The sequence below is a fragment of the Syzygium oleosum genome, unplaced genomic scaffold (genome assembly GCF_021117445.2).
Source record: "Syzygium oleosum isolate NSW1041296 unplaced genomic scaffold, Sole_v2.1 Sole_v2.08, whole genome shotgun sequence".
Taxonomy (NCBI): Eukaryota; Viridiplantae; Streptophyta; class Magnoliopsida; order Myrtales; family Myrtaceae; genus Syzygium; species Syzygium oleosum.
Genome location: NW_026607492.1, coordinates 8657817 through 8685178, shown reverse-complemented (window position 1 = coordinate 8685178; position 27362 = coordinate 8657817). Strand labels below are relative to the sequence as shown.

The 27362-nt window shown below is 38.6% G+C and overlaps 1 protein-coding gene across 1 annotated transcript; it reads left to right on the top strand.

The window, feature by feature from the left end:
* The first annotated feature begins 13609 nt into the window (after positions 1–13609).
* On the top strand, positions 13610–18305 carry LOC130138843 (probable disease resistance protein At5g66900). The gene is made up of 5 exons (XM_056314125.1): positions 13610–14396; positions 15559–15965; positions 16175–16536; positions 17054–17265; positions 17365–18305. The coding sequence occupies exons 1-5, from the start codon at positions 13748–13750 to the stop codon at positions 18201–18203; spliced, it is 2469 nt and encodes an 822-aa protein (XP_056170100.1). The 5' UTR covers positions 13610–13747; the 3' UTR covers positions 18204–18305.
* The last annotated feature ends 9057 nt before the right edge of the window (positions 18306–27362 follow it).

Here is a 27362-nt window from a genome sequence, read left to right as displayed (position 1 = left end):
ATTAGCTTCAAGAGCCAAATGTTGTTAAAATTAGAAGATTTGATAATGATGCTAAGATAATCACCATCTTTTTCAAACCCTTTCTACAAAATTGCAAGCCTTTTGAGCCTAACCCGAACCAACATTACAACCCTCTCCAAAGTCTCTTCCGATTGGGATGGTTCGAGTTGACATAAATATTTCATAGAGAAGCTACCGCTCGAAGGAGTGGAAGCAATCCTATCTTGTCTTATCTTCAAGGTTCTTGAATTGTAAACCCGATGAAGATGTTGAATTGGATATCCATTTCTTGGCCTCAAAGTGACAACCCTTTGTATAAGCCCATGACTAAGCCTGCATTATGGTCCTTCAAAAGACCCTTTTGATTGATCAATTTGTATTCACTGCGAATATTTCCAAAAGCCTTTGGCATAGGTTATGTGAGGTATCCCCAGTGATCAAAGTTAGAATCCCACACTAATAGATGGGAGCAAAAGCCTTCATGAGATCCATTGTAAGAAGACCTTTTTGATTAAGGCACTTCAGCTTGGCATTTTTAACAAACCCTTTTGAAGATGTCAAAATCATTTTGTTCAAACCTTCCTTTAAAGGAATTTTGACAAGTTGATGGCATTTATCAAGAGTTTGATTGACAATTCTCTAGATGATGTTCAAAGTCTTCATTTGATTAAATTTCTTGGTTGATTGGTTATTGAACCTTGAATGATTTCCTTTTAACAGTCTTTTCAAGTGGATACAAGTTAGTAGCTTCGGATCTTCAATATCCAAGTGATTGCAGCTTGCAGTTGTTCTCAAATCAAAATTCTCCAAGTGGAGCGAATCTTCATTATCCTCTTCCCTTTCTCAAATCGGCATGATGTGCTCATGCACTCATGACCATCCCCTGTTCAAATTAGGCATAGTAAGTTTTCGTGCTTGTAGCCTCTTCAAACCGGTATGATGTGCTTTCGCACTCATGACCATTCCTTTTCTAAATCAACATGGTAAATGTTAGTAGCCATGATTGATTCACTTTTTCTTCTAGTCGAATCCCATTTTTTACAATGGTAAGACTATTCTTCTAGTCGAATCCCATTTTTTACAATGGTAAGACTAATCCTTTGAGTCGAAGTCCGTTATTAAACGGTAAGACTTTTCTTCGAGTCGAATCCCATTTTTTACAATGGTAAGACTATTTCTTCTCCAGTCAATAGTCACTATTGAATGGTAAGACTATTCTTCTAGTCGAATCCCATTTTTTACAATGGTAAGACTATTCCTTTGAGTCGAAGTCCGTTATTAAACGGTAAGACTTTTCTTCTAGTCGAATCCCATTTTTTACAATGGTAAGACTATTCCTTCTCCAGTCAATATTCACTATTGAATGGTAAGACTTTTCTTCTAGTCGAATCCCATTTTTTACAATGGTAAGACTATTCCTTTGAGTCGAAGTCCGTTATTAAACGGTAAGACTTTTCTTCTATCCGAACCCCATTTTTTACAATGGTAAGACTATTCCTTCTCAAGTCAATATCCATTATCGAATGGTGAGGCTTTCCCCTTCTAGTAGAAACTCGTTGTTACACGATAAGACTTCCCACCTTTGGTCAAAATCCACTCTTAGGAATTACTCCTTTTTCTTTCCTTTCCCATCCTTCCTTCTCATTTCGCTACATGGTCGAGAGAGTGATGAGAATATCAACAGTGAGATCAATACCAAGGCTTGAGGTAAGTTTCAAAGGTATGTCCTCTAATCAAATGTCGTTCATTTTGTTATTTTCCTTTTATTTCCTAAGTAGAGTCGACTAAAAATTTGCAGGTGCCAATTGATCTTTGAGCGGAACCTTTTCGAACTCCCACTCAAAGAGGGGCAGCTGTTGACACCTAATTTTTAGCCGACGTGTCATTAAAAGAAGAAAATTCGAGATTATGGTTTCCGATTGCGACGAAACTCGTTTCTTGAACAAAAAGTGTTGTTTTTTAATTATGTTTGTTGGCCTAGCTTCTGTAAACAATTTTCTACTCATTTAATACAAAAACCCAAAAAGTCAAAATATTGACTTTCGAGTTGACTTTTTGATCAACCCTTTGACCAAAATTGAACCCTAGGTCAAATTGGGATTTTTCGCATAAAAAGATTCCTTTCAAGTCCAATCTTACTTTAGAAGTGGAAATTTTAGAAAAATTCAAAGATTTGATCATAAAATTAAACTCCTAGTAAAAAGTCAACTAGGGTTTGACTTTTGGTCAAACCTTTGATCAAAAAAATTGAAAAATACAAAAATCCCAAAATCATCTTATTTTACATTCAATTTGCCTTTGGCATTTGAAATTCTACAAAAATCGGTTTAGAATCAATTTTTCCTCAATTTACGGAATTTGATTCAAATCGGCCAAAAATGAAATTACTTCATTTCTAGTCATTTTTTAGGTTAGTTTTCTTCACGACATTTGATCTAGAGGTCATATTATATTCAATTTTGGAACAAATTTTGTAATTCCAAGCCAAACGCAAAAGCCTCCAATTTTGGCCCTAATCAGTGATTTGGATCGATTCTTCATGATTTGCGCAATTGAGGCACGAATGAGCCTAATTTCTTATATCAAATCCAAATTCGAAATCAATTTTGGAAGATTCACATGAATTTGAGTCAATTTGATCAATTTAGTGATCCAATGATTCAGAAATCTAAGAGTAATTGATTCAATTTGTGCAATTCAACTTGACCCACTCTGTACTAACATCCAATTTGATGAATTAAGGCTCACTTTGATTAATTGAACTTCAATTAAATTTGTTAGTCTAACTTGGCCATGCAATTACTCAAATTAAAGAAGAATTGGGCTAAACAAATTAAATTGGATCAATTTGTGCATAAGTTTCAAATTGGTTCGATCCAATTTAATCGAATTCAATATTAATTGGATCATTTAATCATGATAGGAATAAAATTGTACAAAATTGGAACAAATTGAGCCAAGGATTGAACCGGTTCAACCCGATTAAACTCGGGTCAAATCGGTCCAACCGGTTCAACCCGGTTTGACCCGAATTGAACCGGTCCAATCGAACCGGTCATTTTCCAATCAAAGATTCGGCGGCCGGCAATCTATTCCGACCAGCCAAGGCTGGCCACATCCCTTTGAGCCCAAAATGACAAAAATGGCCTTAAATAAAAATTACGAAAATACCCCTAAGTGAAATTACTAAAATGCCCTTCATTAAGGATTAATCAAATTACTTAGGGGATAAGCAAATCAATCATGGCCATTCATTTAGAATTGATCATGTCCATCCATAATGCCATGTCACCAATCCTTAGCCCTTAAGGAATATTCTTAATCATTAAGGATGCATTCTAGGCCATTGGATCAATCTAAGGGCTAGGATTCAAAGTTGAGGGGAGTATATAGGTTTTTTTCCCTCCAAAATTTGATGAGGATTCCCATTTTCAGATCTGTTTTCTCTCTCTTCTCTCTCCCTCTCTCTCTAAATCACGTTTCCTCCCCCTCTCTTGGCAGTGAGTTTTCCTTGCTCACACCGGCCACTTGCCGGCCGATTTCCGGTGCACTACCGCCACTCCGGTAGTCCCCCGGACGTCCTAGAGCCAGTCGCAAGGCTGGCCATAGCTGCTGGTAATCGGAGCATTTCCGATCGGCTCCATCTTTGTCTCGGTTGCATCACCGGCAGCCAAGCCGGTGATCTGTCCAGCCGATGATTCCGGCGATTCCGGCGTCCTTCCTAGGCGGTCCGAGGCTTGCGATCATCATCCTTAACCTCATCTCGAAGCTGTGGTGGCCGGCTTTCACCGGAAAAACCACCGGAGTTCAACTTTGAGCTTGATTTTACTTCTCTTTCTTCAGATCGCAATCTTACGCCGATCTTCTTACCTTGTGACGTAGATATCGGGAGCTATATTTGGCGCCATTCCGGAGTTCATTGGTGGCCAAAATAGCTCGTTTAAGCTCAGCAACACTCTCGAACAAGGTAAGTACACTTGGATGTTATTCTGTAAATTCCTCTACAGAGAAACCTGCATGTTTGAGATGCTGATTTCAGCTCGTTATTGTCGAGATCTTGCGAAGTGATGAACTAGAGAGTCGTAAAACACGTCTCAAGCTTCGATTTGATATATTACATGCCTCAATCAGACTTATTTTGCTAGGTCAAAACTCTTTCGGAAGTTAGGATCAGAATCTGGAATGTGATGTTCAAGTCTGTTCTGATGATTTCCTGATTGACGTTGTGCTGTTCTATGATTTTTCTGATTTTCTTCGATCATTGTTTGAAGAACATTCCTTCATGAAAGTCGTAGAATACATCTTAATCTGTTCATCATAAAATTTTCATAAAATTCCGACTATGTTAGGATTGTACGATCTGCAACGCCATATATGCATAGATCTGGTGACAGACTAGTTTCTGACTGACCTTCATGTGTTTGTTGATTTTTATAAATTCATGTGTTTAAAATATGAAAATGTTTTCTTCACAAAAGTTCACACTGAGATCGAGATCTTTCTAGTGATACTAATTTCATCAAAATCTAAATTTATTTGAAATTTCAAAAGGAATTTTTATGATCTAATCAGTATCTGTGTTCAGATCTGATTTTCATTCCTTTGGAATCCAAAAGATGTTTCTCCGAATTTGATAAATTTGGAGTCCTCCTTTGTGAAAAATACAAATTATAAAATTGTTCCTTGGGGTCTCATTATATAGACTGGAAATTTTGAGGGCCTAATAACAATTTTTAGGGGGTTGATTTGCTAAAAACCTCAGATAAGGCCTTCTCGGGTTAAAATTCGATTTGCAGTTGAGTCCTTTGTGAAAACAGAATTTTATAAAAATTTGGAGGACTTTTTAGCAAAAACGTAAAACACAAAATTTGTCACAAACGGAGAATCCTAACCGTACAAAAATGTTCACGCGGTTTTGATAAGGTTTATTATTTTTCCCGCCATTATTTTGAAATCCCTAACAGAACAGGGTCCAGTCTGTCACCGAGAGTGAAATTGTCTGTTTCGTGAAAATCCGTGGGGATTTAGAAAAAATGGTCCTCTTAACTTTTGATCCTCATGACATAAGATTTCTAATGACACCTGAATCACTTCATTTGGACATCATTAGGTTAGTAAATCACATCTGAACAGAAGTGATCCGAATTAGATAATAATTGAATAAGTGGTCTTCTTATGAAGCCAACTTCTCATTGCTTTATTGGTTGAGAAACAAGGCCCATGGGCTTGAATGCATGTTTTACTCATTGCTATGCATGTGTTTGTTAGATGGATGTTAGGCCCGGTGCATGTTCGGCGGGTAGCTCATAATGGTCATTTAGAACCCGACTTTAGGGGTTAATTGATATGAGTTGCCGTTTTGTGAATGCAAATGGTAGCCCATTATTGTTAACCATTAATCAAATAACGTTAGATGATTAGGTGGGTGGTGAATTGAAATGCATGAAAAACAAAGGCCGATCTCGAGGCTCGTGCTTGATTAGTGAATTGTTTGCACCATTGCTTTTCTTTAGTTATTCCTTTGTATATTGTTTGTCGTGAATGTATGTCGTGAATGTAAACGCCGACACCCGCGAGGCGGCCCATGGAGGGGATAGTCCAAAATTGTAAAAGACCAAGATGATAGACCGATGTCCAATCCGGTCTCAATTTGTATTCACTTGACGGTGATAGGCTGATGTCCAATCCGGTCTCAATTTGTGTTCAAATTCATTTGTTCCCGACCATGTCTCGGGTTTTCAATTCGTGTTGTAATAAACACCCGACGAGTTGCGGGTTTTACTTTCTCGCACCTAAAATTAGCTCGTCGTTTTAATACTTTGAGTGTTTACTTTACACAATGCCTTTCAATATAATTGATTGTTTCTTTCTTTTCTAGACTAAGATAGGATTAGTTTAGAATCTTAAATGAAAACACAAAAAACAAGATGCATGATCACTTAGTGGACTAAAACTTTGATATAAAAATGGTAAAGAACAAATGCATGACAACTTAGATAACAACCATGTTAAGTTTAGTGGTACCGAAAGGGCGTTAATAGAAATATTAACGTAAGCTAGTCCCCGAACCTTTGATCTCTGGTTTTCGTAGAAACCAATATGAAATTCCCACGTATTTGTTAGGCATTCTAGCCGACCTCCGACCTAGGCTAGTGGCGACTCCTAAAAAAGATAAAATTGATCCGCTGTCACGCGAGGTATGAATTAGGGAAGATTCACGCTCATGAATAATGGACTGTACGGATGAGCTATATTTTATGATGTACCGTATGGAATGTTTCATGAATACTTACCTCTAAACCCGCTTCACCGAGTTCGGCCCTCGTGAGGTAGGTCGCGACAAGAACATGTTTCAAAAGTTTTTGGTCAACTTAAAACCAAGCTTTCAAACAGTTTGTGGTAAGCTAAAAAAATCACACTTCAAACAGTTTTTGATTAATTTCAAAATCACTTTTCAAAATTGTTTTTGGTCAACTAAAAACCATACAAAGGTTAGTGAAACCTTAGAATTACATAACTCATGGTCAAGGCACTCATTGTTTGAAGCCTTCTCAAATCCTGCTGGCGAAGAGTCACCAGGTGAATCATCAAGACCTTAGGTGAGAAGCCCCAGGTATGCATTGTTCAAGTTCTTTTCAAAGTCATACTGGTGAGGAACCATTAGGTAAATTCCCAAAGTCCTACTGACGAGGAGTCACTAGCCAAATTTCCAAAGTCCTACTAGCGAGGAGCCACTAGGCAAATTTCCAAAGTCCTACTGACAAGGAGGCACTAGGCAATTTCCAAAGTCCTACTAGCGAGGAGCCACTAGGCAAATTTCCAAAGTCCTACTGGCGGGGAGCCGCTCGACAAATTTCCAAAGTCCTACCGGCAAGGAGCCGCTAGGCAAATTTCCAAAGTCCTACTAGCGAGGAGACACTAGGCAAATTTCCAAAGTCCTACTGGCGAGGAGCCGCTAGGCAAATTTTCAAAGTCCTAATGGCGAGAAGCCGCTAGGTAAATTTCTCAAGTCCTACTGGCGAGGAGCCACTAGGCAAATTTCCAAAGTCCTACTGACAAGGAGTCACTAGGCAATTTCCAAAGTCCTACTGGCGATGAGCCACTAGGCAAATTTCCAAAGTCCTTCCGGCGAGGAGCCACTAGGCAAATTTCCAAAGTCCTACTGGGCAGGAACCACTAGGCAAATTTTCAAAGTTCTACTGACGAGGAGTCACTAGGCAAAATTCAAAAGACCTACTGATGAGGAGTCACTAGGCAAAATTCAAAAGACCTACTGGCGAGGAGCCACTAAGCAAATTTCCAAAGTCCTACTGGTGAGGAACTACTAGGCAAATTTCTCAAGTCCTACTGGTGAGGAACCACTAGGCAAATTTCCAAAGTTCTACTGACGATGAGTCACTAGGAAAAATTCAAAAGACCTACTGACGAGGAGTCACTAGGCAAAATTCAAAAGACCTACTGGCGAGGAGCCACTAGGAAAATTTCCAAAGACCTACTAGCAAGGAGCCACTAAGCAAAAATTTCTAATTCCTACTGGTGAGGAACCACTAGGCAAATGTCCAAATCCTCAGGCGAGGAGCATCAGGTGCTCATGGTTCGTGGGTTCGTCCTTAAACCACGAAATCAGAATAATCATCATAATCATCACCGCCATCAATTGATACTCTTGGATAAGCAACAAAGAGACGCTCACAAACAGATAAGTTTCTCTTCCTCAATCATTAAGAACCTCTCAAAATGTGTTTTAAAAAGAAAACCTTTGGATTAGATCACGAATTTCAAAAGCATGATCCCTAATCAGTTGTTGTGAAATTTCTATTTTGTCTTGTTCATTGAGTCAACTAAAAATTCAGTTGTCGTCTTTTCTTTGAAATCAACCTCTAACGAGCTCAATCTCAAAGAGGGCAGCTGTTGACACCTGATTTTTAGCTCATTTTTTTTTCATTTTTTCAAAAATCTCAAATTTAGGATTAGGAATCTTGGCCAAGCCTAGAAACCTATTTCTAAACCAAAAATGATTTTTTTTAGCATTTTCCTGAATTTTTCTTTAATTTCTTTTAGTCAAAATGAGTGAGAAAATCAAGAAAAATAGCAAATGGAATCAGAAAATTCCATAAAAATAGTCCTTAGTCTTATTTAAATTCAATTTCACTAATGCATCATCAATTTTGGAAAATCTCAATCGGGCATGTGTTTTTCCCAAAATTGGGCAAAATCAAACTTGAATTGAACCAAAAATGCAATTAGATCTTTTCTAGTCATTTTTACGTCATGGTATCTTCACAACAAATGATTTTGGGACCTTGAATTACATAATGGTCGGTCCAATTGAACAATTCAACAAAGAAATCAGAATACCCGAAAATTCAATTGAAAATTAGGAATTTTGAGCCCAAATTGGGAATCGTGTCCAATTCGAAATTGTCGAACCATGAGACCATCATTTCTAGGGTTAATCAGATGTGGGTAATTCAATTTTGTCACCAATTTTGCCTAATCAGGTCACTAAGGCATCGAATTGAACAAACCAATAACCCGAGTACAAAAAGTTAAAAATCTAGGACATGATTTTGTCAAAATTTGGGGAAAATCACATATTTGGGTTTAGAATGTTATGAGGAATTCAATTTTGGGATTTAATTTTGAAAATTCGATCGAAATCGGGCTTAATTTGAATTTTTAGTCAAAACCGGACTTACCGGGTCAGCCAAGTCAACCCGACCCGACCCGGGTCAGTCATCCCCTTCGCCCGGTTCGCCCATTGTACAATAAACCCAGAAAAAATATCTTCAAACCCGTGACTTCGACGACTTCATGTGATCAATTTAGCACGTGTAAATCGATTCGGCCAGCTAGAGAATCTCCAGCTGGCGCCAGAGAATCGTTACAATCGATTCTAAGTCGGTGGTAACGATTTTTGAGCGGGAAAATTGATCAAGAAAAGTGAAGAAAAATTGAACAAAAAGGCAGAGATAGTGTTCGACGTTATGCCAAAGAGAGAGAGAGAGAGAAAGTTAGAGAGAGAAAGAGAGATTTCTAGAGAGAGAGGTGTGTAGAGATCTCGTGGGCCGAGCGATCGGTGCCAATCGTAGATCTCCACACCTGGAAATCCCGAGTTGAAGCTGATTGCCGGGGCCTGAAAATCAAGTTCAGCTGGCATGTCTAGGCGTTCCCCAACGAGGCTGAGACTATGGATCGACAGCTCAAGTGTCAAGGAAGAGTTCCACGGCGATTTATTAGCTCGGAAATGCCGATTTGATCATATTCATAAGGTAAAAATCGTTCATTGTCTCGGTTTTTACTGATTTGCAGAATGCATTTTTGGCTTGTTCGTGCATTTTTCTTTGCGATTTTGTCATACTAACTGCTTAAAACGTGTTCTGATCATTCTTTATGATGTTTGATTGCATTTTGACCATTGAATATGCATAAAATTGTGTCGGCCACCATTGATGAACCTCGCCGGAGCTCCCAAACCACGCCGGAGTATCTCCCGTGGCCAATGGCCACTCAAGTTAGTGATTCTTGACTTTGATTGATGATTTGGAATGCATGTTGAGCGATAGAAATGGTTAGGCCGATATGTATGATAGTTTAAAGGTGGAACAATCGTGTTTTAGTCAGTTTTAGGTTAGATGTTTTAGATCGATATTTCGTCGGTCGATAATGGTTCACCAGCGAATCGGAGAGTTGATATTGATAGAAGGTGATGTAGGCTTCAAGAATAACCCAACAAAATTGACAAAAAGTCACTGGAAGGTCACCGTAGAAGGGCCTGAACAGGTAGCCTTGATAATACTTGAATCTAGAACACGCCCACCAGGTGCTCGGCAAAATGCCGAAGAGAGAAACACCGGAAACGGCACCGTTTTGGCGCTGTTTCTCGACGGAGAAGACGACCGATGACCGGCGCCGGCGAGGCCCGATTCGGCCAAGCCGAACTGGGTTGAACTAGGCCGGTCCCAGTTCATCATTTCGACGGGAAAATTAAAAAATAAAAAAAATTCAAAAATTCAATAAAAATTAGAAAAAATTGGAAAAATCAATAAAAAATCATAAAAAGTAAAAAAATTTCGGAAAAAATTTAAAATTTGGAAAATTTCAATAAAAATTCAAAAATTTTCAGAAAATCCATAAAAATTCAGAAAATACAAATAAAAAATGTGAAAAATTCAGAAAATCTAAAAAAATTCGAAAATTCAAAAATCCATAAAAAATTTTCAGAAATTCATAAAAATCAATTCTCGGTTAATGAAATTCTCAGAAATTCAATTCCGAAAAAAAAAATTTCAAAAACTCACAGAATGGTTCAAAAACACTATGGCCAACCTTGGAAAATGAAATTTGAATTTTTAGAAGTGCCCAAGTGGCGTTTTTAGAAAATCTCAAATTCAGGGGTTATAACCCCTAAAAAACCTTAAAACCCTAAAAAGACACAAATCATGAAATGAACAAGCCTTTAGGGCTTCATTAGGGTTTGGATGTTTTGTTTGGATTTCATTTTTAGAGACAATTTAGAATTGTTTGGTTTGATTAACCTTGATTGCGCATTTAATTATTGATTGATTTTCCCCGCAATTAGAATGGATAGGATTAGTGGGTAAGCCTCGGAAGCTTGCGTGACACGTTAGACATCGTATCGTTCTTAGGTACCGAAAGGGCGTTAGAGATCTCAATTTGGGATCATTAACGTAACCAAGTCCCCGTACTCAGAAACTCTGATTCGTAGAATCGTGGTATTTCTCCCATACCCCGATTAGGTTTCTAGTCAACCTACCAATAATGACTAGTGGCGACTCCAAAATCGAAAACTTAGATCAAATAGGAAATTACCATCTACTGTCACGTGAGGTATGGTCTGAGAGAGACCCTTACACGGGAATACCTCCTTAGCGCGCAACCCCCGAAAACCCAAAAAAAAAGCGCGGCGCGACAATCTGCCATCTATATATCGCTGCATATTTTAGGTGCAGCCGAGGCGAGTTGACTTTCTAGACAAGCTTTAAGTCGTTAACTTACTGAGATTTATATATCATTCGTTGTTGTTAACTGTTCTCCGGGGCCTTGGAATGGCGAACCACCCAAGTCGGTTTGGGGTGCCTCAAGATATGGATAGTATTATTACTATCCATCGTTTTCCCGACAAGTCGCATCTTTTTGAGCACCACATGTCTACTATATGGGTGGATGAGGGTCTAGCTACGTGGGTCCCTTATCAGTTCCAGGCATGATTCATTCGTGAGGGCGAGGACCTGTTCGGCCCTCTGAGGGGCTTCAATGGTCCTCCAGATGGGGGCTCTGGGCAGGAGGTCTGGGACCTTATGAACATTGACCCACCTGACTGCTTAGTGGAGTGTCCCGAGACAAACTCTGATCCTGTGTACCCGTCAGATTGTGACCCGTCAGAGCATGATCTCGACTTGCCCTATTTTGACTAGCAATCCTGCTATTTTGATAGTACTTGAGGGACATGCCTGGGACCTGTTCTTTTTGGATGACCCACTTTTGGATGGAGTAGATTAACCCCTACCCAGTATCTTTTTGGTAGGTTTGTGAGGAAAGGCGCCCTTGAAGGGCTTGTAAATGTGTTTCCTTGGGGTTAATCAAGTGAATAAATAAAATGGCGCTTTGGCATGACTGTTGTTAATTGTTATTACTGTCCCTGCTGTTTGTTGTTATGACTGGGTGATTGTTGTCGCTTCCGCATGCGTTTAATTGAAAGATAAAAAGAATGGGTCAGCAACGAGTCTTGGGACATTGCATTCAATTGACCTAAGTGAAATAGGGGTTGTCGCGTGCTCGAGGGTCGGGGCGTGACACTTAATTTTGGAGATTGGGTGCTAACTTTTGTCATTATGTCAAAAGGCACATCTTGTCAATTTCACATATATAATCCAAGAACAATTCCGCTAGTTTGACGTGAAATTTGGTTCATTCCTACCCCTTTTGTCATCCTTAACATTTATTAGGAGCCACTCCTTGTTAAAACCCTCTTGGCCTGGTTATCATTCTCTGTCCTTGGAGGACTGAGTTGTAAATCCGAAATGGATTGAGCTGAAAAGTTGACCGATAAATACAAGAATAGAGACGCCAAATAGGTTCAAAACAATAGTTACTTTCACAAAAGCTAATGTCGACTTTCCCTATCGGCTAAAAGGGTATTGTCCTCCAATACCATATACGTGCCCGAATAAGCCGAGTTATGACAGTTGCTCAGCCATTCCAAAACCTGCATACATGGCATCATCAAATAAACATGAAAGCATATAGTCACTTGTACATGCATACACATTAAGGTATGCATCCATGCCATTGTTCAACATATCATCACATTGTATGTTGTCACATGACACAACATGTCATTCCACGACATATTATCACATCGCACGACAATTCATCATATGACGTGTCATCACACGACACCTCGTTATATGACATTATAGATTATCATACAACATGTCATCACGAGACACAATCTCATATTACATGTTACATATGCTAAGTCGTCATCATGCATACATGGGTTCATGTTTTCAAAATACACAAACACACCTGGCACATAAAGAATTCCTAGGGTAACATGATGCAAACCTTTTCTCGACCGAACCAATCAAAATTGCCTTCATGTTTTGGAAATCAAATGATAGAAGAACTTAAAGGATATCATCGAAAATATGGTACTAAAAGGGTGTTATAAACTAATAAACAAACTCTCGGGTCATAGTTCTCTGATTCTGTGATATGCATGCCTAGATAGAATACTTCCCTTGAAACTATTTAGTGACCATGTCGTGGTTGTTTGTTGAGGCCTTCAATTACCTAGTGAAGGCCATTACCCTCTTACGCCCTTAATAAATAGAATGTTCTAAACTTTTGTAATTTCACATCCTACCTGATTAACAAACTATTCTTTATACCTCAAATTTGATATTACAAATTATAATTTGTATTATCTGACATTATCCAATATATTCGAAATCCATCACCAAACACCTAATAGGAGAGTTCATATTGTATTTACCATTGCCATCAAATACCACTTTTAATTTAAGAGCTCATTTGGTTGGTTAAAATATTTTTGATTTTATTTTTAGTGGGATCTACTAAGTTTACCATAAAACCTATCGAAATCATGATTGAATTGGATTATAGTGCATGCAAATGAAATAATCCATTCATGATAGGCAAAAGAATAAAACTTGGCTGTTAGATGCTTACCTAATCGTCTTGTGCTAGCCGTGATAAACTGGTCGCTCTGAAAATTACCCAACCTAACGTCGTCCATTCTTTTCCAACGTTTTGTCCACTACATCTACCTAGGGGTCAATCCAGATTCGCTGGATAACACCGAGTAGGACAAAACTCGCCCATACGGACAAAACACGAACCTGGGACTCGCAGTGCTTCAATGCGACAAAGACAGGTCTTCGTCAACCCCTAAATCATAAAGTAAAGGAGTGCCAGGGCTCGCCCTTCCTAAGAAATTTCCCATAAACTTCAACTACCACTTTTATCAAAAGAGTCTCTCTCACCTTTCCGTTCACCTCAGCTCTCCATTGTTGCTTCAAAGACCAAAAAGCTAACCTTCCTTCTTGCCCCTGCAGAAAAATCCAGAATAAAAAGCAGAGAGAAGCATCCTCTGCAAATCTTGGGACGTGGGTTTCAGTTCTTCGAAGCATCCTTGCGACCCATCAAAGCTTTGGATTTTCTAGGCTTGTCTGGTCTGCGCAGAAAGAGAGAACAAGAAATGGTTAATGCCTCAGATGATGTTATGGGAGCAGTATTCGGTGAGTTGTTCGGGATCGTTAAGCACCTTGTGAAGACTGTTGTCGTGTTTCGTGGCAAGCTCAAGAAGATCCAGGACACTTTGAGCAACATAGAACCGATCATCAATGAGATCGACAAGTACAACAATATGCTGGAGCGTCCGCAAGAGATGCGTCCGATCAAGGACCTATTGGAGGAAGGCAAAGGACTGGTCAACAAGTGCTCGAAGATCCGCATGCTCAACTTGTGCACGATGTATACGCACTCGAAAAAGCTGACCACCTTCAATGGGGCAGTCCTGGACAAGTTCCGAATTTACATGCCCCTGCTGAATGTGATGACTAGCAAGGAGACATCGGTAAAGGTGACGCAGATAGGGGGAGACGTGAAGGAGTTGTTGTCCATGCTATCGAATAGCGCGGCTCACCAGAGCGGGCTTGAGACTATGGGCAACCTTGCCGTCCCTGCAGCGCCCCATTTCATTGTCGGGTTGGAGATGGAGGCGTCCTTGAGGAAGCTCAAGGAGCAGCTGCTTAAGGAGGGAGTGTCTGTGATTGTTGTGACAGCCCCAGGCGGCTGCGGGAAGACCACTCTGCTTAAGAAATTGTGTCATGAAGTGGCAATTGAAGGTATGTGTGATTAGTGCTTTGATTGATCCAGAACTAAAAAAAGTAGGGATGAATTTATAGATTTGATCCTCGCCAATTGGTCACCTCTAATAGTCTTTTGGTTAGCCATTTATGGTAGCCATTTATGGTAAAAATTAGCAAAAGTGTTCTGAAGAAATTGTGCGGATGCCAATTTAGTTCTAAACCTTTTGACAAATTACCAATGTAGTTCTTCCGATCAATTTTAGCCAGAAATCACTGACGTGAACGTCAGCTGTCTTACGTGATACGGCCGACATTAACATGGACAATTTTTGCATTTTTCAAACAAATTTCTGAATTTTTTAATAAAATTTGTTTTTCCTTTTTCTTTTTCTTTCTTTATTTTCCTTCTAAAATCAGCGAGGGTTGTCAGTCAACCATGGGCGAGTGTTGGCCGCCAACCCTTGCCGGACTAAGTAGAAAAAAAAAAAAGGAAAAACTAAAAGAATTTATAAAAATTCAGAAAATTTATAAAAATTAAAAAATTTGTAAAAATTGTCCACATCAGCACCGGCCGTCCCACATCAGCAATTTTCTGTCAAAATTGGCAAATCGTCAAAAGCTTTTAAGACTCAATTGGCAAAATAGAATTTGACAAAAAAATTGACAAAATTGAAAAGTTTAGAACTGAATTGACATCGTACAATTGATTGAATATTTTTTTGTTAATTATCCCGCTACTTATGTGTATAGGAGCTGTTGCCTGAATGATGTTCCTCTTTTGGACATACGTGGATGATTGAATTCCTTTACATGTCCTCTCTGTCAAGCAATTCAGTTTCTGGTAGATGTGAATGTTAGCACAAAGAATTGCTTGGGTATTATGCAGATGGATGTTTCATCAAGAAGAATCTTTTTCTCATCGTTCCATTTTGGGTTTGATATCATGTTCAATCTGATAGATCTTTCCCAAGCTTTTAGATATGCAATAACTCTCCTCTGTTTCATTGCGCTGAGCACCTTTCTTAATTAGCTGAACCCTTCAGTTCACAGCCGTGTGCTTCAGACTTATTATTTCTGCTATACGGTGTCTACTTAGCTCTGTTTTTTGTCCTACCGAATTCATTAAACGAAAAGTGCCGTGGCAAAATTTCATACTCTTTGCAAGCGATAGGATTCTCTTACTGTGGTTTCCATATAGGCAAATTTGAGGACAAAATCATGTTCGTCCCCGTCTCGAAGAAGCCCAACCTGAGAGATATTGTCCAGAAAATGTATCAACATAATCGTTTCGAGGTACCCGAGATTAAATCAGACAAGGATGCAGTTCATTGCTTGCAGCAACTGCTCAACAAAATAGGACAAAATCCTGTGTTGCTTGTGCTGGACGATGTCTGGAAGGAATCGGAATCCATCATCGACAAATTTGTCTGCGATGATATCAAAGATTACAAGATTGTGGTGACATCAAGATACGAGTTTCCTCGTTTTCGTCCTGTGCATCACCTGAACCCACTAACTCATGACGAAGCCATGGAACTCTTTTGTCAATGTGTTACTGTCGATGATAGAAGCATGGGTGCACCAGATGCTAAGCTCTTGAATCAGGTATACTCTTGCTTGCGTGCATCAATTATAGGATTTCTTATGGTCATCGAAACTCTGGGTCAATTTTTTCTTTCAAGAATATGTTTAATAAAATCAAACCTGCCTATCCTTACTTTCATCTCTCTTTCATCAACGAGAGGCCTTGCTTTTGTACTAATCATGATTCCTATCAAGAGACCAATATTTCTCATCTTTTTTTCCTGTGGCAGATAGTGGAACACTGTAAGCGATTGCCATTGGTTATTAAAGTCGTTGCCAAGTCTCTCCGAGGAAAGGATTATGCATTCTGGAGAAAAAAGCTTCATGAATTGTCCGAAGGTCATTCCCTTCTTGATTTGGACACCGAGATACTAGCTTGCCTCAAAAAGAGCTTGGACGACTTGGATGGTGACCCTTTGATCAAGCAACGTTTCATGGACCTCGGCTCATTTCCAGAGGATTGCAAGATCCCCGCCACCGCCCTTATTGATATGTGGGTGGAATTGTACAAGCTAGATTCCGATGGTGTGCGCGCCACTCCTGACCTCCATGAACTCGATTACAGGAACCTAGCTGATCTCGTAGTACCCAGGTATGTCCCTGAAGTTCATTTTGTTCTCTCAACCAACTTTTGTAGTTTTCTACTACCATAAGAATTTCTCATCAGATTCTAGTCGGCATATGATTAGTTTTTTTTATACGTGACAGAATGCGTGTGAAATGGACAAATGCATGATAAGATCTTTGCACCAAGATTGAGAGAATAATTTATGCCATTTGATGACCCATAGCTAACCCCAAAAGGTTAAGATTTTCCATAGCGCTACGAACTATCCTGTTCCCCAAAGATGCGCCATTCTAGTTGAATCCACACCACAATTACTGCGCCTGACCTTCAGCTGCAGTGTGTTCTGCATTGTAACGGTCAAAAGAATTATACATGGGCCTGTAAAGAACATTTCTAACTCCTGACTTAATTTATCAAGGGTGGGAAAGATCAATGTCTTCCTTTTCTATTGAATTGATATTATCAAATGGTGCACTAGAATTTAGCTCAAGAAACTCGAGCACAAATGCTTATATCCAAGTGTTTGATTTCATACAAACAGGAGAGATTCAAGAGACGACGACGAATCTTACCGTAGCCACTATGTTATGCAGCATGATCTGCTCAGAGAGCTGGCTATCATGGAGTGCAACCAGGGGGAAGTAGAGAAGAGAGAGAGACTCATTCTGGACTTGATGGGAAATAACTTTCCTAACTGGTGGAGAGAGCAAAAGCAGCAACCTCTCCGTGCTCGTCTAGTGTCCATCTCCACAGGTTAGTATCTCTCTCTCTCTCTCTTTCTCAAAGATCTTTAGGGAAAAATTCAACTGGTTGGTAGTTACTAGCTTCTAACCTTCTTCGATCATAATACAGATGGAAAATTCTCAAAACCTTGGCCAAATCTCGAATTGCCTGAAGCTGAGGCTCTTGTCTTGAATTTCCAGACCAACATGCAGACCAAAACCTATGCTTTGCCTGAATTCATCGCGAAGTCCCACAAGCTGAAGGTCCTGATAGTAACAAACTACAGTTTCTTTCCCGCTGAGTTGGGCAATTTCCATGTCATCGAGTCCAATTTAAGGAGGATCCGGCTTGAGCGCGTCACGGTTCCTTTCCTAAGCATGGGACAAATACGCTTGCACAGTTTAGAAAAGATATCCTTTTTCATGTGCGACATCAGTCAGACTTCGACATCAAACGATGCCAAAATCTCAGATGCAATGCCAAACTTGGAGGAGCTCGACATTGACTATTGCAACGATCTTGTGACATTACCGGATGGCATCTGTGAGATAAAGCCTTTGCGGAAGCTTAGCATCACAAACTGCCATAATTTCTCCGCTCTCCCTGAACAAATCGGGCAATCGGCATCCCTTGAAGTAATCAGCCTTAACTCCTGCACAAACTTGCCGCAGTTTCCGGACTCGATTCGATGCCTCCAAAACTTGAGATTTCTCGATATATCTGATTGCCTAAATCTAAGTGCCTTGCCTGATCAAATTGGTCAAATGATCAATCTCGAGAGGATAAACATGAAAGGATGTCTGAGATTGTCTGGGTTGCCAAGGTCGATCGTGAAGTTGAGGAACTTACGAAAGGTGATTTGTGAGAATGAAAAAGCCGTCATGTGGGGGCCTCTTGAGGACACTCTCACTGGCTTGGAGATAACTCTGTTTGAAGAAGAAGCTAGCTTAGATTGGCTGCATGATTAAGACGGGGTAAGTATATCGGCGGTGCGTGGACTTTATTTTCGATATCGAACTTTGTTTTTGAACTTTTAAAGGCAACAACATGTCATGGGCTCTTTTCTACAACATGCTTTTCTAACAGGGATAAATGTACTAAAAATCTTAAAATTTGTCGAAAGTGCAATCGAGTTTTAAAATTTTAAAAGAGCTAAATCAAGTTCTAAAATTTATCAAATTTGTGCAAAAACACCATCAGTTTGGCTAACGCAAAATGCTAACGCGGCATTTTTTTTTCATTAGTTCCTCTCTTATGTGGCATTTTTTTTAAAATTTTATTCTCTAAATTTCCAAATCTTACTTAAATTAAATTAAAAATATAAAAAATGATAAAATTTTACTATAAAACCCAAGTAAAAAAAAAGGATATGGGCCCTCGTCGTCGGGTTGCCACCACCGCCCATCACTAGAAAGGGCTAGCGGAGGCTGGCCCCAAGTGAGGGCCGGCAACCTTGCTCAAATTTGGGTCGCCTAGATCTGGGTGAGGTCACCGGCTCTTTCTGACGATGGTTGGTGGTGATGGCCCGCCAACGAGGGCCCTCCCATTCTTTTTTTCTTTCTCAACTTTGTTTTTCTAAAATTTATTGTTTTATTGTTTTAACCCAATTTAAGTAAGATTAGAGAAGTAATAATAAAACATACCCGGCATTTTTCGTTAGCCAAAGTTAACGGAAATACTTAATTGCACCAATTTGATAAGTTTGAATACTTGATTGCACTTTTTGAGAGTTTAAAAACACAATCACACATTTGCCACAAGATTTAAAACTTTTAGTGCACTTATTCATGTTTAATATTGTCAAGCTAGAGATTTTTTCTTTTTAATTTTTTCTTCTTTCCATTTGTTTCTTTCTTCCTTTCTTTTTCCTCCTCCTTCGACCACCAATAACACTGTTGCAAAACCTAACCACCGCATCCCTACCATCACCGTCGGCGTCGACGCCTAACTTACTGCGCCTTTCCACCACGACCACTTCAGTATCGCTTTTTCTCTCTCCCTCTGACCACAAGATTCTCTCTATCTCGTAAATATGAGGTTCAAATTCATGTTAACACCTGATTTTTAGCCGACGTATCGTAAAAGGTAAAAAATTTGAGATTGGGGTTTTTCATTGCAACAGAACCTTATTCTCAACCAAAAAGAGTCATTTAGCACTTTTTATTGCATGAGCCCTTAATTTACTTTTGATTTACATCTTAATGTCAAAAAGTCAAAACGTTGACTTTGAGTTGACTTTTTGGTCAAAACTTTGGCCGAAAAGTCAACCCTAGTTCAAAATTTGGTTTTTTGAACAAAAAGCCCTAAAATAATGTCAATTTCATTTTTTCATTGTTAATTTTCGAAAAAATTAAATTTTGACCCATTAATCAACATTTTAGTAACTAATTACTAGAATCTTGACTTTTGGTTGACACTTTGTCCAAAAAAATTGAAAAAATTCAAAATCCCTGAATAAGCTTATATTTTACTTCAATTTGACTTTGGTATGTCAATTTCGCAAAAATCGGTTTAAAACCAAAATTTCCCCAATTTGCGGACTTTGGTTCAAAATCGGCCAAAAATGAAATTACTTTTTTTTTGTTTTTTTGGGATAATTTCCTTCATGACATTGATCTAGAGATTGTTTCACATCCAATTTTCAAGCCAATTTCAAAATTCCAAGCCAAGGGTGAAAACCCCCAATTAGGGGTTCTAGTCGATTCTTCATGAGTTGCACAATTAAACTGCGGATAAGTCTGATTTCTTATATGCAACTCAAATCCAATGTCAATCTTGACAAGTTCACACGAATTTGAGTCAATTTGATCAACTTAGCTAACCAAGGACTTGCAAAATCAAGCTAGCTTGGTCCAATTGGTGTAATTCAACTTGACCCATTCCAATATAGGGGTTAATTTGATAGATTGAGCTTCAATTTGATGATTAAACTCCAATTTCCTTTTAAGGTTTAATTCGGGCCATTATGTAAAAGTCAATTTGAGCACATTAGAATGTTTTAAACCCATTAAATTGAATCAATTGAGTGCTTTTCAAGTCAATTAAGTTTAATTAAAATCAATTTTCACAATTGAGAACAAAAATTGAAAAAATTACATCAATTGATTGAAAATCCCCAATTTATGTGAGGCAAATCAATTGGGATAAAATTGACATCATCCATGATGTAATTGGAACAAATTAATTCAATTGGGATGTTAATAATGAGTGTGATTGAGTTTAATCGATTGGATTTGTGTTATATTCTTTCAATTTGGCCAATTTCTTTGATAATTGGTCAGGAATTCTTTGCAATTAGGTTCTCCACAGAACATATTGGACTAAATTGCACAAAATCTTTGTCAGAGAACCAATTGAACCGGACCGAACCACACTGAACCGGTCCAACCAGTCCAACTGGCAAAGATGTGAATTCTAGCGAGAATAGTCAGATTTTGGCCAATTTTCGGCCAAATTCCAGCTATCTCCGGCCACCTCAGCCCATGGCTGACCAAGCCCTCTCCCTTGTGCATGAAATTACCAAATTGCTCCTAAGTGAAATTACAAAAATACCTCTAATGCCATGTCATCAATCTAAATCATCAAATTTAGGCCAATTAAAGCATTTCCTTAATAATTGAGCAAATTATCTTGGTCATTCATCAAGATCACATCCTAGTCATCCAATATGACATGTCATTGATCCAAGTGAATAGAAATTGGCCAATCAAATACTTATTTACTTAAGAAGCAAATGATTGGAGCTCTTGGATAATCCAAGGCCACAATTTAAACTTAGGGGTATATAGGGATTTTTCCCTCCAAAATTTAGGGGGCTAGTGTTGACACCTAATTTTTAGCCGATGCGTCATTAAAAGAAGAAAATTCGAGATTATGGTTTCCGATCGCGACGGAACCGTTTCTTGAACAAAAAGTGTCGTTTTTTAATTCTGTTTGTTGGCCTAGCTTTTGTAAACAATTTTCTATTCATTTCATGCAAAAACCCGAAAAGTCAAATGGTTGACTTTCGAGTTGACTTTTTGGTCAACCCTTTGACCAAAAGTCAACCCAGGTCAAATTGGAGCTTTTCAAATAAAACGATTCCTTTCAAGTTTAATTTCACTTTAGAAGTGGAAATTCCATAAAAATTCAAATATTTGATCATAAAATCAAGCTCCTAGTGAAAAGTCAACTAGGGTTTGACTTTTGATCAAACCTTTGACCAAAAAATTGAAAAATACAAAAATCCAAAAATCATCTTATTTTACATTCAATTTGACTTTGACATTTGAAATTTTACAAAAATCGGTTTAGAATCAACTTTTTCCCAATTTGCGGAATTTGGTTCAAATTGGCCAAAAATGAAATTACTTCATTTCTAGTCATTTTTTCGGTTAGTTTCCTTCATGACATTTGATCTAGAGGTTGTATTACTTTCAATTTTGGAACCAATTTTTTGATTCCAAGCCAAACGCAAAAATCCCCAATTTAGGCCATAATCAGTGATTTTGATCAATTCTTCATGATTTGTGCAATTGAGACACAAATGAGGCTAATTTCTTATATGAAATCCAAATTCGAAATCAAATTTGGAAGATTCACATGAATTTGAGCCAATTTGATCAGTTTAGTGATCCAATGATTGAGAAATCTAAGAATAATTGATCCAATTAGTGCAATTCAACTTGACCCATTCTAAACTAATATTCAATTTGATGAATTGAGACTGAATTTGGCTAATTGGACTTCAATTAAATTCGTTAGTCTAGGTTGGCCATGCAATTAACTCAAATTCAAGAACAATTCAGCTAAACAAGTTAAATTGAATCAATTTGTGCATGAATTTCAAATCGGTTCAATCCAATTTAATCGAATTCAATATTAATGGGGTCAATTAATCATGATAGAGATCAAATTGTACAAAATTGGAACAAACGGAACCAAGGATTGAACCGGTTCAACACGGCCAAACTCGGGACAAACCGGTTCAACTCGGTTTGATTCGAACTGCCTAAAAATTTTCACACGGTTTTGATAAGGTTTGTTATTTTTCCTACCATTATTTTGAAATCCCTAACAGAACCGGGTCCAGTCTGTCACCGAGAGTGAAATTGTCTGTTTCGTGAAAATCGGTGGGGATTTAGAAAAAATGGTCTGCTTAACTTTTGATCCTCATGACATAAGCTTTCTAATGACACCTGAATCAGTTCATTTGGACATCATTAGGTTAGTTAATCACATCTGAACAGAAGTGATCCGAATAAGATAATAATTGAATAAGTGGTCTTCTTATGAAGCCCACTTCTCATTGCTTTATTGGTTGAGAAACAAGGCCAATGGGCTTGAATGCATGTTTTACTCATTGCTATGCATGTGTTTGTTAGATGGATGTTAGGACCGGTGCATGTTCGGCGGGTAGTCCATTATGGTCATTTAGAACCCGACTTTAGGGGTTAATTGATATGAGTTGCCGTTTTGTGAATGCAAATGGTAGCCCATTATCGTTAACCATTAATCAAATAATGTTAAATGATTAGGTGGGTGGTGAATCGAAATGCATGAAAAACAAAGGCCGATCTCGAGGCCCGTGCTTGATTAGTGAATTGTTTGCACCATTGCTTTTCTTTAGTTATTCCTTTGTATATTGTTTGTCGTGAATGTATGTCGTGAATGTAAATGCCGACACCCGAGAGGTGGCCCATGGAGGGGATAGTCCAAAATTGTAAAAGACCAAGATGATAGACCGATGTCCAATCCGGTCTCAATTTGTATTCACTTGACGGTGATAGGCTGATGTCCAATCCGGTCTCAATTTGTGTCAAATTCATTTGTTCCCGACCATGTCTCGGGTTTTCAATTCGTATTATAATAAACACCCGACGAGTTGCAGGTTTTACTTTCTCGCACCTAAAATTAGTTCGTCCTTTTAATACTTTGAGTGTTTACTTTACGCAATGCCTTTCAATATAATTGATTGTTTCTTTCTTTTCTAGACTAAGATAGGATTAGTTTGGAATCTTAAATGAAAACACAAAAAATAAGATGCATGATCACTTAGTGGACTAAAACTTTGACATGAAAATGGTAAAGAACAAATGCATGACAACTTAGATAACAACCATGTTAAGTTTAGTGGTATCGAAAGAGCGTTAATAGAAATATTAATGTAAGCTAGTCCCCGAACCTTTGATCTCTGGATTTCGTAAAAACCAATACGAAATTCCCACGTATTGGTTAGGTATTCTAGCCGACTTCCGACCTAGGCTAGTGGCGACTCCTAAAAAAGATAAAATTGATCCGCTGTCACGCGAGGTATGAATTAGGGAAGATTCATGTTCATGAATAATGGACTGTACGAATGAGCCATCTTTTATGATGTACCATATGGACCGTTTCATGAACACTTACCTCTAAACCCGCCTTATCGACTTCAGCCCTCGAGAGGTAGGTCGACAGGCTTGGCGACTCCACTGGGGACTAGGTTACAAACCTAAGTGGATTAAAGCCGTAATAAACTTGTTGGTTGTTAACTCACTTGTCTGCATTTTATAGCATCGACTGCATGTCAAAGTCGCGTGGAAAATGAGGTAAGTCGCTAATCAAGTGTTAAATGTTTTTGTAGGTGGGAGTTATAAGGGGAGGCGTATGTGTTAACCCTTTGTTTTGTATGTGGTGAAAGGATGTATGCGTATATGTTGGATTATATTGAAGTGTTGTTTGCTTTAAATTCAAATGCATGTTTACATGCTTTAGCACGACACAATACACCCACGTCCCGCGGTCTAAAACCCCGGATCGCTTTTAGGACACCTTTAGGATGTATTAAGAGTGGAATCCGCATATGAATGCATGTGGTAATCCATTTTTCAATACCGCTCATCTTGATTAGTAAGAAGTGCACCGATCGACGTTAGTAGCGGTGGATAAACTCTTCTTATTTAATCAATATGGGGACCTTGAACCTTTAGAATCCTACCCTTAGCGTCAAACCTCACATGTCCTCATGCGATGTGTCAATGTGTTTGCCATCTTGTTGCGGTAAGGTTGATTGTATCGTTCTAATGTTTTTACCGTAATTTCAATTACGTCATTTCAATTCCACGTTATATTACTGTCTATAATGCATGCTGATTAATCTCGATGCTCCAAATTAGGGTTAGTCAAAATGAATATGTCAGAGATTCGAGTCATTCCCATACCTAGAGCTCTCGTGGCTATGTGGGAAAGTCTTGAGCCAAAGCACAAAGAATACGTGGAAAAGAGGATCGGATATCTTCCTGCTCTTTTATACATTGAGCCTCGTGTCGCCATGATTAAGGCATTGTCCCATTTTTGGAACTCAAAGACATCTACTTTTGTGTTTGGTCGAAATGAATTGACCCCTACAATTAAGGAGTATGATATTGCCATTGGAAGAGTCGGTTCTTTTGGTTTAGTTAGTCCTCCGATAGATATAAATCCTATAACTCTTTTGAGCCAATTCTTAGGAATTGACATTCTCCAAATCAAAGGCGTTCTTAGGGGAAATTCCAATGCGCTCCCTTTTGCATTCTTAGAACGACATTTTTCTAGCTTGCCAAAAGAAACTGGTAATCAAATTCCTCGCATCTTTCTCTTAACATTCCTTAGTTTTGTGGTCTTTCCATATACCAAAAAGACTATGGATCCTTTGGTAGTTCACATTGTCAATCAAGTGTGTATGTTCAAAAGATTCTCTAATATGATCCTGGGTGAGACCTTCGTATCACTCAATAGGTTTAAACAAAACAAAAATGGCACTTTTAGAGCCCCAATAGGTTTACTCCAAATTTGGTTGGTCTCTCACCTTAAAGATTTTGGTTTGAGCTTGAAAATCATAGGTGTATCTAAAGATTGTCATCCTATCTCACTTTTCCGAGAAAAGGAAGAAATCTTTCCTTATTGGTCATTCTCAACTTGGTTCAATTTTTTCAAGAACCTTATTCCAAATCAAATCCAATGGCATGTTCGTTGGCTTGGAAATCCCGAGGTACGCCTTAATAACGGATCCGACAACCCAATCCCACTTTTGGGTGTAACGGGGTCTACGTCATATTACCCTTTTAGGGTGATCCGTCATTATCGCGCGCTTCAAAAGATTCCACCATTCCTCAAGTTGGGGTTATATCATTTTGACTATCGCAAATATGTCATACAAAAGGACCAAATGGAAGATTTGAAGGAAATGATCAAATCCATCATTGATATGTGGTACAAATGCCACCCGGAGCCGATTTTCATTACCGACGAGTCAGAATTGGAAGGGGAAATGAAGATACATCATGCATTGCCGGAGTACATACACCGTCGCCTCGAGCCCAAGCTTAAAGTGGATCTCCCTAATGTCCCCGAGAAGCCAACTCAACAACAAGCCATAGCCGCACGAGCTCTTAAGGAAAGGGATGAGGCTTTAGCCGAGGTTGAACGCTTGACCCAAGAAAACAAACGAATTCGCCTCGTGCACAAAGAAGATCCATTAGGAGTTTGTCTATATTCCATTGGGAAATCTTCTTTCATGTAATCTTCATTTCATAGATTTGATATATAGGGTTTCCTTTTTACTCATGTTAGTAATGATGTAATAGGATTCTCCTTTTGTTTCTAGATTGATGTATAGCGATTATATTTCACGAATTTCGTTGTAATTAGTGAAATTTCCCTTTTATGTGCTTTCCCAAGGATTCCAATGGAATATAGATGAGGCATCTTGATTAATCATCGCGTGTTACCCCTTCAATTGTATAATTTCTTGTGAATAAATTTTGATAAGAGATCGTTCACATGATATTGGGATCATGAGAATATTTCTTATCCCTATTTCATCCAAAGAAAATATAAAATTGAATGGTTTTACATTTTCGTTTCAATTTATTTTCCACGTACTAACTTGATCTTCATTTCGTTTACAAGGTATTTGGAGAATGCCCAACCTCACTTGCGCGAAGGATCTTCAAATGGATATCAAAAAACAGAATGATCAAATTGCCGATCTAGAAAACCGAATTGATGAAATAACTGCCACATTTGCAGACTTCGAAGCGTTCATAACTCCACTGCTTCCGACCAAGATTATGCCTACTCTTGAGGATCTTCATAATCAAGTTAACAAAATGCGTGGCATGTTGATACGTCTCATGGATCGTGTGAATCAAATTGCTATAGAATTACCATCTAATACCAAATTGGAGACAAATGACATTAATTCGAAGGGTGAGCGAAAACGAAAATACAAAGAGCAAAAGTCTGAAATCAAGCAATCAACTAGGAATGAAGAATGTAACCAAGGACGTGCTGCGAAAATGGACATGATTTATATTCAACCACATTATGAGTCCAATAAGAAGCCACGTAAGCGTAACCCGCTTCGTCAATTTACACATTTACCAAGACCGCTATCAAAGCTTCTACCCATGCTTCTTGAGAGGAGAATGGTTGCAAAAGAAGTCCCCCGAGATAATCCTCCGAAGTTCTTTGGGTTTGACATTACGAAATTATGTGAGTACCACATGGGCGAGAAAGGCCATAGCACTGACAATTGCCTAGTATTGAAAATCAAGGTTCAAAGCTTGATTGACAAAGGGATCTTGTCTTTTAAGTATCCCCGAACCAAATATACAACAAAATCCATTGCCCGATCATACCCAATGTGTGAATATGGTAGATATGAATGAAGATAAGAAGTCTTTTATGGTGGATGTACCAAAGTTGTATGAGATCTTGATGTTAGCTTGGCATTATGAAAAAGGAGGTGACATCTCGAAAGAAGAAAAGTTGACATGCATTTCCAAATTAATTGACATGGGGGTTATCCGGTGTATGGGAGAAGAATCAGATGCCACATTGATGACGGCTATGATTGATGTATTGTCTGAGAACTTCCTTTATGAGTTAGAAGAGGAGGAGAATGGAGATGGATCCGTCAAAGTCTTGACCAAAGAAATAGAAGCTTTAAAAGTTATTGACGATGATTTTCTATTCGAAGAAGATGAAGAAATCGTTTCCGATGTGGATTCCGACCTCGATGTCAAAAGAACCCATTGGGACTATGAATTCATGAAGACTGCTCGTGAGTGCGAAGAAGTAGTAGATACCTTAGGCCAACCAAGCGGGAAGTATGACTTCTATGTCAA